General features: G+C 45.9%; 1 protein-coding gene across 1 annotated transcript in view; it reads left to right on the top strand.

Annotated features, from left to right (window-relative positions):
• The first annotated feature begins 3,040 nt into the window (after positions 1-3,040).
• The window catches only part of LOC137563689 (F-actin-capping protein subunit alpha-2), a 64,772-nt gene continuing 55,309 nt past the window's right edge, over positions 3,041-12,503 (top strand). Inside the window, exon 1 of the mRNA XM_068276450.1 lies at positions 3,041-3,148. Coding sequence (XP_068132551.1) covers positions 3,110-3,148 — 39 coding nt within the window. The 5' untranslated portion in view covers positions 3,041-3,109. The remainder of the gene's footprint in view (positions 3,149-12,503) is intronic.

The following is a 12,503-nucleotide window of genomic DNA, read 5'->3' as shown; positions in this document are numbered from 1 at the left end:
CATCTTTATCACTTTAATACACTCAGACCAGTTGCTGTTCTAACACCTCTTACACTGTGGTAGTCATTGATTGGTTTTGGTGCACTGTATTTAATTATTATCCACTTTGTCCTCCTTGACGCGTTCACGCGTACTCCCGGCCACGTATTCGGTAGCCCAGGAATCAATGAATCGGGCTATGGTGCCCGATCACTGATTCCTCTCCCCTGCAGAAAAAGCGACAGCTTCTCTCGGAAGCTTCGCTTTTTCTGACTCTATGTCCCTCTAAGCGTACATTGTACGCTTAGAGTGATGTCATGTAAACAAACTCAAGGTTGCCATCTTGTGGCCAAAGAGTAAGGCCTGGTGCACACCAAAAACCGCTAGCAGATCCGCAAAATGCTAGCAGATTTTGAAACGCTTTTTCTTCTTTTTCTGTAGCGTTTCAGCTAGCATTTTGCGGTTTTGGGAAGCGTTTTTGGTGTAGTAGATTTCATGTATTGTTACAGTAAAGCTGTTACTGAACAGCTACTGTAACAAAAAACGCCTGGCAAACCGCTCTGAAGTGCCGTTTTTATGAGCGGTTTGCGTTTTTCCTATACTTAACATTGAGGCAGAAACGCATCCGCAATCCAAAATCTGCAGCAGCCCGGGAGTATGCATTTCTGCAAAACGCCTCCCGCTCTGGTGTGCACCCATTGAAATACATTACCCAAGCGGATCCGCACCCGCAAGCAGATCGCAAACCGCAGCCGAAACGCTCTGGTGTGCACTACGCCTAATACTACATCTAAAAGTAAAAAAAAAATACACTACACAAATATTTCCCTAAATAAAACACTATTTACTTCCCACCCTCCCAAAAATACCCACATAAAATGTTTATTAAAATAATAAAAAACAAAAAACACATAAATATTTACCTAAGGGTCTAAACCAGGGGTCTCAAACTCAATTTACCCGGGGGCCGCAGGAGGCAAAGTCAGGATGAGGCTGGGCCGCATAAGGGAGTTCACGTGTCCCCGACCGCAAAACGAGGGCTGCAGAGCCCCCAAATCGCCCCGGGGGGCAATCCGGCGGCATTTCCTGGAAGGGGCAGAGCTTTCAGCTTCAGCTCTGCCCCTCCTGACGTCAATCGCGGCGGATCGCCGCCTCTGCCCGCCCCTCTCACTCTTCCTTCACAGAGAGGGGCGGGGGAGAGGCGGCGATCCATTCGGCGATTGACGTCAGGAGGGGCAGAGCTACAGCTGGAAGCTCTGCCCCTCAGCGCAGTCGTGGATGTTTGCGCGATGGATTTGGGGGTCTGCAGCCCTTGTTTAGCGGCGGGGATGCGGCGGATTACTTGGGAGCACTGAAGCGAACTATAAGGTAAAATGGGCAAATATAGTTCGCTTCCATGTCTCTTTTGCTTTTGCCGGCAGGCAGGGCCGGTTTAAGCAACAATGGGGCCCCAGAGCAAAATAAACCTGCCCCCCCCCCCCCCCCCAACAGATACCCTGGAACAAAAATCGGCATTAAGGGACCTTTTTTGCAGCTGGTATAGTCAGGGTGTGAAGCCCCAATCGGTCGGAGCTCCACATTCTGGCTACCCCAGCCTGCATGGGGGACAAGGAGTTAAAAAGTTTCAGGAGGGGGGACCCCACATAATTTAAAAAAAAAAAATTCCCACACTCTAAACATACAAAAAAAATTGGGAAAATAGGAAAAAATGCCAGGAATCTTCATACAGCCATATTGCGGCTGTATAGCGATCCCTGGCCAAAGCGCTGTGGCTGCGTATAGACCCCCTAGAAACCCCGTCAGGAAATTTATTGCGCTTTCGTTTGATACATGTAAAATTACACTACCGTTAGGTTTGCTACTAAAAGTGACATTTACCGCATTTAAAAGTATACTATTTTCCTTCGAAACTTTAAAATCGATTTTCTCAAAAACTATAAGGTCTTTTTGAAAAATTGTTTTTTCCTCTTATTTCTAATGATCTCCTTAACATATCCTGCAAATGTAGGGTTTCTAGCATTTAAGGTGGATTTGCTATTAACCATTAAAGTCGGTGGGTTTTTAAATGTGTATTTTTTTCCTTTGCAACTTTAAAATCGATTTTCTCAAAAACTATAAGGCCGATTTGAAATTTTTTTTTTCCTCTTGTAGCCACTGGGGGCCCCTACAAGCAGCGGCGGGACAAGGTCCTCCAGCACCCAAGGCTGAGACACCAAAGTGCGCCCCTCCATCCCTGCCACCCCAGCCATCACACACTGATTGCTATTAAAGTAAGAGGTGCCACAGGGCCCACAACCTCCCCAACACCTTAATCTCTAGTTATCTGGCTTGCAGTCACTGCTATGTATCCCCTCTTCTTATTTCTTTCTGCTTCAAACACAATTAGGAATGACAACTGAATGAATTGTGCGCCCCCTCCTACACTGCGCCCTGAGGCTGGAGCCTCTCCAGCCTATGCCTCGGCCCGGCCCTGCCTACAAGCTCTGGGGCCACAAAATATTGTATCGAGGGCCGCAAATGGCCCGCGGGCCGCGAGTTTGAGACCCCTGGTCTAAACTATTTAAATATCTATGTAAAGATGAAATATTTCTATATTTTTTTTTTATAAGCTTGCAAATAGTGATGGATGCGAAACGGAAAAAATGCTCTTTTATTTCCAAATAAAATATTGTCGCCATACATTGTGATAGGGACATAATTTAAGTGGTTATGTATAGAATGCATGGGGGTCCCGTCCCAATGTAAAACTTGCACTTAGCCCAGCTCTGCAAGGCAAGAGTGCTATTCACTACACCACTGCGCTAAATGATTATGCTGATTTAGGCAGCTTGAAATGCAGCACTTGATTAGTCCATATTTAAGCTGCATAAATTAGCATAATTATTTACATCAGCTGGGAAAATACAGTATTGCCATATGTGCATTTGACATCCCTAGTTAGGAGCAGACGAGGTTGACTGTGCAGACAGGAATACCCTGCCTCTATTCCACAATTGAATCTGCGCTCGCTCCCGCCAGTCCCAGCACAGGCGCGGTCACGCACACTTCTGCTCACAGGGCAGGCGGTCGCGTGACGTCAGGCTCCGCCCTCGGGAGCGCGCGCAGTCAGCCAGGAAAAGGGGGTGGAAAGATGGCGGATGTGGAGGAGCAGCTGTCCGATGAGGAGAAGGTTGGTGCCGTGTTTGTGGCGCTCTGTAGAGGTGGCAGCATTGGCTTCTTGTTCTGGGACTGGCATAGAGCAGCTGTGCGGGCACGGAGGAGTGTGTCGGGCCGCTCCCTGTATCTGTGCGGTTAGTGGGCAGGTGTCGCAGGTGAGGGGGGTCAGTGACAGCTCTGGGCTGGATGACTTCCGCTTGGCGCGGGGTGGGGAGGGTAGGCTGAGGCTCCGCTATATCCGCTCCTTGTACGGCCTCTACCGAAAATAGGAAGCACAAGGGTGGAGACCCGAGCAGCCAGACATGGCTCCCTCCCTGACTGCTGTCTATCTGTCTGTCTGTGGGTGAGGTGCTCGGCAGCACCTCCGTGTAGTGTGTGTGGTGTGAGTGTGCCTGCGGGCATTTCTGCCCAAATCACTGGCAGCGATAGGGCGAGCAGGAGTCTGCTACTACTACTGCTGTCTCCTCCTCGCCTGATCTTCACTTATTAATGATGAGCCTTGTATTTGTAGACGTTGTCTCCTGATAGAACCCATGTGTTCCTACTTAGTGTCCCTTCCCTCTCCAATGCTGCAATACTTCCTGGAGAACTTCACTACTGCTTTCCTTGCTTATGGGCTGCTTGGGTGCACACACTGCTACTGATGTGGTAAATAAGAACAGCTTGCAGCTGATCAAGAAAAGAAGCCATTTCACTGTTTTCACATAGCCATATAGGGAATCAAAATGTAGATTGCCTCTGAAATGATTGGTGAATGTAGGTTTTGTGGGTTAAACCACCTTATGTGGGTGTTTGTGCAGGCTGGCCAAATACAAGGTAATCAAGGTCCTTAATTACAGGAAGACCTAATGTTTGATATAGATAGATTATCTATATAATTTTTTTCCCCCTCAAGGAGCTATCATTAGGAAAAGTTCAATCCTATGTTTGCTCAAGGCTAATCAGATTTTGATGCGAATTATAAATCGATATCTTAATTGATAAAGCTGTTGGCATTATGCTGGGAATGGGTCAATTTTGCTGCTCGATTCTCCCGCTCGATCGTTTCACAGTTCGATTCTGCAGTCAGTACTGTTATCTTCCGCTCGTTTTTATTATCTTTTTCATTATCTTTTTCCAATCACTTCAAACCAGGAATCAAGTGGCGAAATGATCGGGTGGGAGATTGGACATGTTGGAAATTATCTATCGAGCCATCTTAATAGCTCAAAATCGAGCCGTGTATTGCCAGCTTAAGGAATATGATTAATTTTATACTAATTGTAGATAAAAATGGAGATTCTAAACCTGGATTTATCTTTTTCTGTTTCACATTTAGAGATAGAACAGGGTTAGTATGCGCCCAATGTTGAAGCACTAAATATGTTTATAAACAGGATGAATTGCATGGTAAATATACCATGTACAATCCTGTTTTACCGGTTTTCGGGGGGTGGTGCTACCAGGTGGCGTAGCGGCGGTGATGCGACGTAGAGGCGGGTAAACGAACATTGACGAGGATAAGCAAATACTCACTTGCTGGCAGCCGGGTCGTCCTGCATGCTGTTCTAGCTTCATTCTACTTCCTTTTCTTGTCCTATTTCCCTGAATCAGCGCCCCCTGGGCACTATTACAAGGAGATGATGCAAGAACAGGAAGTAGAATGAAGCTAGTACAGCGTGCAGGACAACCCGGCTTCCGGCAAGTGAGTGTTTTTCCATTAACCTCCAGGACAGGTCCACCATGAGAACGACAGGCTCCTCCCAGGAACAGGAAACGTCCAGATAGAGTACTCTATAAATCTTTGTCCAACCCCTTGATCCTCAGTTGACGTTTCCTGTTCCAAGGAACAAGGAGTGCTCTAGTCGCTCGCCGGTCCGTCAGACCAGGTGTGTTTGGGACCCGGTTGGCGGCGAATGGTGGACCTACCTAGAGAGGTATTTGGGTCTAGTAAGGAGAAGCGAGGTGTACCTTCTCCTGTGGCTGTCCTGGCTGCCCGAGTTGCAGGTGGATCCGGAGGACACGCGCGGTGTCCATGATTCCCCTAGAGCGGAGGCTAATGGCGCACCGGGAGTGACGTGGGAAGTCTAGCAGGCCTCCGGAGGGAAGGTGGCTGATTGCCCTCAATGGCGGCGTCCTTGTGACGTACTTCCGCCCTTACGCGGCGTCACTTCCGGTGGCGCGGGGAAGAGACGCCGGAAGCCCGCATGGTTCGGCATTTCGTGTCACGAACGGAGCGGGAGGGACGCTAAGCAGGAGCCAGGAAAGGTGAGAGTGGCGGAGGCCTGGGGACCTATATGGTATGAGCCGTACGCCTTATGCCGCGTCTGTACGGAGGTCTGTTACTTATTATCTGACTGTGCAGTATAATATAAAGCCGGCTTAGCGTCTGATCTGAGGTCTGTATAAACTTATGCATATAGCTGGAGATATATGTTTTGCAGATATTCAGTTGTGATATTGCTGGGTCATATGTTGTGTGTGTGTGTATATATATATATATATATATATATATCACCCAATATACAGAACACCAACACCAGTTTAGCTGCACTCATAAGAGAGAACCATTTATTGCACGAAAATATGCTTCACTGTTTGAAAATTTGAGCAAAAGAACCCCCAATAAATATAGGGTATAAATTGCATAAATCTAAAAATGACAAGATCCAATTGGGGCCCCAATACATCTACCAGAGAGAAACCACACTCACATCACCCACTCATAAATATGCAATGTAATGCTGAGGCAATGTCCCAATAAGGTTTACTTGTCATAATAATGATAAAAGGCAGCATACGACTTGGTAGATAAAAAAAAAAAAAAAAAAAAAAAAAAAAAAAATCACTTAAGGGCAGCTGCACCACGTACCAAACAGCATGATTGCAAACTGTATGTGTGATCATCAGTCCTTGCCACACTAATCCTTATCCAGTTAGCTGATAGCAGTAATGCCCCTTCCAGACAGTTCACATAGAAAGTTGCTGAAATGCAATATGTATTTCCCTCAGCACTTCATATAAGTATGCAGACTACTGCCTATTTCCACTTATCTGTATACTGTGCTCTGCTGCCATAAGATGTAGTAAGCAGAGGATAATTGCCACGTGGGAACTGCCCAAACATTCAGATCATCCAGGATGCACACCAGCAGCGGCCATCGCTAATGCATTTCACCCCTCCCTTGGGGCTTCTTCAGAGCGTGCCAACATAGGGGCCAACATAGGATCAGTGTACAGGCAATAGGTGTATATAACCCTGTTGGCAGTTTATGTGGTATCATCCCCTGTCTAATATATATAGGGGGATTATATAGATGGCCTCAAATAAATCATATGTATATGATATTTCTATACATGTTCTTATCCATCTGGGCTCAGGGTTACTTATCACTCTTTGACAGATGCGCACCAGGGTGTTCTTTCTTTAGGTTTAGAAAGAAAAATGACACTATATTTTTTGTTTGTATTGTTATAGGGCACAGAGTCTACTGACCCAGCAAGGCCAAGAAGGTGGTGCCCGCTCTGTGATACAAAAATGGCCCATACTTATAATAAGCAGTTTTGTCAAACCGGTTTAAGTAAAGTTAATGTAGGAACATTCAGGGGACTTAAAGGAACAATTAATGTCAGCCGTAAAAATTGAGAGGGCTGAGACAATTAAGTCATTAAGGGAAGTATTTGTTTCTGCTATCATCCCAGCAACAGAAGCAGTAATCCCTGGTACTAGTACGACCAGGCCGGCCGTAGATCTACCAAATACAGAGGGTGAAGAGGAGGATAATGATGAGTCAGACTCTTCTTCTAAAAGTATGGACAGCCAGACTGAAATCAGAAAATCCCCAGGTTTAGATTTCCAGCTGATGAGACTGAGCAGCTTATCTGGGCTATTAATAAAACTCTAAATATTGAATCTAAGAAATCAGAATTATCGATGCACAATAGATTGTATCAGGGAATAGAACCAAAAGAATCTTTGACTTTCCCTATACATAAGATCTACAACATCTCACAGGTTAATATAGACAATGAATTAGCCTTTGAGGATCCGGGATACCTGAAGGATCCACAAGATAAGAAGGTGGAGTTTGCCCTTAAAAAGGCCTGGACTGCAGCAGGGGCAAATTTTCAACCAGCAGCAGCTACAACATACGTAGCAAGGGGAGACCTGGGGCTATTAATAGAGAGGGAACGAAAAAGAGTTTTCTTTTTCGAAACCAAAATAGTCAAAAAAAAAAAAAGAATTGACGCCAGAGAAAGATTTGGGGGTCGTCTATCGGAATTCTATTCCCAGTGGACGAAAATAAGCAAAAACGATTTCATCCTCAATCTTATAAACCAGGGGTACAAAATTCAGTTTCAGTCCCTTCCAGCAAGAAAATTATTGCTACTCCTCTTCCAAAAGGACAGAGAGAAAAGCCAGCATCATAAAATCAATGTTAGACGAGAACGTGGTCGGACCGGTTCCGGGCAGTCAGATCACTGGCTATCAGGGATTTTATTCGACGGTTTTCTGGTAAGAAAGCTGACGAGAAAATTCAGGTTAATTCTAATCTTAAAAGCTTAAACACCTTTTGTGTCTTATCAAAGATTCAGGATGGAATCAATATTCTCTGTGAGAAACTTGTTAACCACAAACTGCATGATGATAAACATAGATTTGAGGGACGCATATTGGCACATTCCAATAGGAGCGTTGTCTCAGAAGTTCCTGAGATTTGCGGTAAGGGAAAAGAAGACGATTCAACATTTTTAGTTTACTGTCCTGCCCTTCGGAATATCATCAGCACCGAGGATCTTCTCAAAAGTAATGGCGGAAGTGATAAAGTATTTACATGCAGAGGGAATTCTCATAATTCCATATCCAGACGATCTCCTTGTAGTGGCGGAGTCATACCAAAAAAACAGAGAGAAATACAAGAAAAAGTACTAGATCAGTTACAGACACTCGGATGGATAGTAAACTGAGACAAGTTGGTCCTACAACCAACGTCAAAGATTCAGTTTCTAGGAGTCATAATAAATTCAGAAACAGAAAGAATGTACTTAACAAGCGAAAAGATAAAAAGATTAAAGAAAATAATACAAGCCGGGTTTAGATTTCAGAAGATGTCTTAGATGCTATTTAGAAAGGGATAAAACGGTGTATAGAGGAATCCTATAAGATTACAGGGGATACGGTATTATATACAGTTAGAGCTCATTCAGCTAGAGCAGCGGCCACTTCATGGGCTTACAGAGCGAGTGCTACGCCGGAAGAGATCTGCAGAGCAGCTACGTGGTCAAGTCTAAGTACCTTCTCTAGACACTATAGAGTGAACCTGATGTCTGCAGGACAGCAATCATTTGGGAGAAAAGTCCTGCAGGCAGTCGGCCCACCCTAATTGGGTAAGATTCTTGCTCATCTTCTCATGGTGGACCTGTCCTGGAGGTTAATGGAAAAACCAATGTTAGTTACCTGGTAACATCCTTTTTAGTAACCTCCAGGACAGGTCCGTAACCCACCCGAGTAAAGGATTTATATGAGTATATAAGTACAAGAAAAGTATATGTTTATGCAGTATGAATATTAAAACCCCTTTGTTTTTAGGAACAGTACTTGGAATTGACTGAGGATCAAGGGGTTGGACAAAGATTTATAGAGTACTCTATCTGGACGTTTCCTGTTCCTGGGAGGAGCCTGTCGTTCTCATGGTGGACCTGTCCTGGAGGTTACTAAAAAGGATGTTACCAGGTAACTAACATTGGTTTTTGTATCCCCTACTGCTGCTTCCCCCTGGCTTTCTATACTGCAGGCCCAAATCCTGGCTACACCTATCCCTGGCTCTCTCTACTGTGGGCACCAATCCTGGCTACACCTACAGTGGGTTGCAAAAGTATTTGGCCCCCTTGAAGTTTTCCACATTTTGTCACATTACTACCACAAACATGCATCAATTTTATTGGAAATCCACATGAAAGACCAATACAAAGTGGTGTACATGTAAGAAGTGGATCGAAAATCATACATGATTCCAAATTTTTTTTTACAAATAAATAACTGCAAAGTGGGGTGTGCGTAATTATTCGGCCCACTGAGTCAATTTGTAGAACCACCTTTTGCTGCAATTACAGCTGCCAGTCTTTTAGGGTATGTCTTTACCAGTTTTGCACATATAGAGACTGAAATCCTTGCCCATTCTTCTTTGCAAAACAGCTCCAGCTCAGTCAGATTAGATGGACAGCGTTTGTGAACAGCAGTTTTCAGATCTTGCCACAGATTCTCGATTGGATTTAGATCTGGACTTTGACTGGGCCATTCTAACACATAGATATGTTTTGTTTTAAACCATTCCATTGTTGCCCTGACTTTGTTTAGGGTCATTGTCCTGCTGGAAGGTGAACCTCTGCCCCACTCAAGTCTTTTGCAGTCTCCAAGAGGTTTTCTTCCAAGTTTGCCCTGTATTTGGCTCCATCCATCTTCCCATCAACTCTGAACAGCTTCCCTGTCCCTGCTGAAGAGATGCACCCCCCGAGCATGATGCTGCCACAACCATATTTGACAGTGGGGGTGGTGTGTTCAGAGTGATGTGCAGTGTTAATTTTCCGCCACACATAGCGTTTTGCATTTTGGCCAAAAAGTTTCATTTGACCAGAGCACCTTCTTCCACATGGTTGCTGTGTCCCCCACATGGCTTGTGGCAAACTGCAAACGGGACTTCTTATGCTTTCTGTTAACAATGCCTTTCTTCTTGCCACTCTTCCATAAAGGACAACTTTGTACAGTGCATGACCAATAGTTGTCCTATGGACAGAGTCTCCCACCTGAGCTGTAGATCTCTGCAGCTCGTCCAGAGTCACCATGGGCCTCTTGACTGCATTTCTGATCGGCGCTCTCCTTGTTCGGCCTGTGAGTTTAGGTAGATGGCCTTGTCTTGGTAGGTTTACAGTTGTGCCATACTCCCATTTCTGAATGATCGCTTGAACAGTGCTCCGTGGGATGTTCAAGGCTTTGGAAATCTTTTTGTAGCCTTAGCCTGCTTTAAATTTCTTAATAACTTGATCCCTGACCTGTCTTGTGTGTTCTTTGGACTTCACGGTGTTGTTGCTCCCAATATTCTCTTAGACAACATCTGAGGCCCTCACAGAGCAGCTATATTTGTATTGACATTAGATTACACACAGGTGCACTCTATTTAGTCATTAGCACTCATCAGGCAATGTCTATAGGCAACTGACTGCACTCAGATTAAAGGGGGCCGAATAATTATGCACACACCACTTTGCAGTTATTTATTTGTAAAAAATGTTTGGAATCATGTATGATTTTCGTTCCACTTCTCATGTGTACACCACTTTGTGTTGGTCTTTCATATGGAATTCCAATAAAATTGATTCATGTTTGTGGCAGTAATATGACAAAATGTGGGAAACTTCAAGGGGGCCGAATACTTTTTCAACCCACTGTATCACTGGCTCCCTATGCTGCAGGCACCTATCCTGGCTACCCCTATCCCTGGCTCTCTCTACTGCAGGCACCAATCCTGGCTACACCTATCACTGGCTGCCTATGCTGCAGGCACCAATCCTGGCTACACCTATCACTGGCTGCCTATGCTGCAGGCACCAATCCTGGCTACACCTATCACTGGCTGCCTATGCTGCAGGCACCAATCCTGGCTACACCTATCACTGGCTGTCTATGCTGCAGGCACCAATCCTGGCTACACCTATCACTGGCTGCCTATGCTGCAGGCACCAATCCTGGCTACACCTATCACTGGCTGCCTATGCTGCAGGCACCAATCCTGGCTACACCTATCACTGGCTGCCTATGCTGCAGGCACCAATCCTGGCTACACCTATCACTGGCTGCCTATGCTGCAGGCACCAATCCTGGCTACACCTATCACTGGCTGCCTATGCTGCAGGCACCAATCCTGGCTACACCTATCACTGGCTGCCTATGCTGCAGGCACCAATCCTGGCTACACCTATCACTGGCTGCCTATGCTGCAGGCACCAATCCTGGCTACACCTATCACTGGCTGCCTATGCTGCAGGCACCAATCCTGGCTACACCTATCACTGGCTGCCTATGCTGCAGGCACCAATCCTGGCTACACCTATCACTGGCTGCCCATGCTGCAGGCACCAATCTTGGCTACACCTATCACTGGCTGCCCATGCTGCAGGCACCAATCTTGGCTACACCTATCACTGGCTGCCCATGCTGCAGGCACCAATCCTGGCTACACCTATCACTGGCTGCCTATGCTGCAGGCACCTATCCTGGCTACACCTATCCCTGGTTGCCTTTGCTGCAGGCACCAATCCTGGCTACACCTATCCCTGGCTGCCTATGCTGCAGGCACCTATCCTGGCTACACCTATCCCTGGCTGCCTATGCTGCAGGCACCTATCCTGGCTACACCTATCCCTGGTTGCCTATGCTGCAGGCACCTATCCTGGCTACACCTATCCCTGGCTCTCTATGCTGCGGCCACCTAATTCTGGCTACACCTATCCCTGGCTAACTATGCTGCGGCCACCTACTACTGGGGGGTGGTGGGGCACATTATTTAATGTAAGGGGCGGGACCCCCGGGTCCAAATAATTGTTTAATACCGTCATACTGTGGTGTGTGCGGGTTTTTTTTTTTTTTTTTTAATTATATGGTTATACTGTGGAATTTCATACCGTTGCAACCCTACTCTGTGGAGAGGGGAGTTGAAAGAATAAAGAAAAGCTGTCCTGCTGTATATACTACAGTAGAAGCTGGTTGTTGGTCATCCAACATGACACAAACTGTCATTGGTGTTGCAATACAGATTTAAAGTTAACTATGGGAATCCAAACTGCAGTTAAACTTTTTTTTTTTTTTTTCTTCTTTTAACTTTCCTGGGGCTTCTACCAGCCGTCCTGCGCCCACGCTGTCACTAAGTGATCCTCCAGTCCCCTGCAGCGACCCTCTTCTGGCCGGCTGACTGGTGGGCCGATGGCCACTGCACATGCGTCCTCGATTAATAGGTGTGCAGACCAGTGCTGCGCATCTAAATGACAGAGGGTCGCTGTGGGGGACCGGAGGAGCATTCAGTGACACTGGGCACAGGGTGGCTGCAGGGGGCTGGTAGAAGCCCTAGGTAAGTTAAACTCGTTTAGGAAAAAAAAAGCATAGTTTCACAAGGAAGAGTAGCCATGCTCACCCTGCTGGGTTATGGGTTTTAATGGAAAATCAAGTACCGAGGGGTGTGGTCAATTTACAGTCAATCACTAACCACCTGCACTCAAAATATACTCACAGCAATCTAGAACTCCTAGTAGCTGTGTTTGTGGTGCAGAGGGCTAATGATTTTTAGTAATGACAGTTTCAGCTTCTATCTTTGGAGTGATGGTTGTACAAACTTGCT

The sequence above is a fragment of the Hyperolius riggenbachi genome, chromosome 3 (assembly GCF_040937935.1).
Source record: "Hyperolius riggenbachi isolate aHypRig1 chromosome 3, aHypRig1.pri, whole genome shotgun sequence".
Taxonomy (NCBI): Eukaryota; Metazoa; Chordata; class Amphibia; order Anura; family Hyperoliidae; genus Hyperolius; species Hyperolius riggenbachi.
The sequence above is the reverse complement of the archived record's forward strand: the minus strand, read 5'-3'. Positions and strand labels throughout refer to the sequence as shown.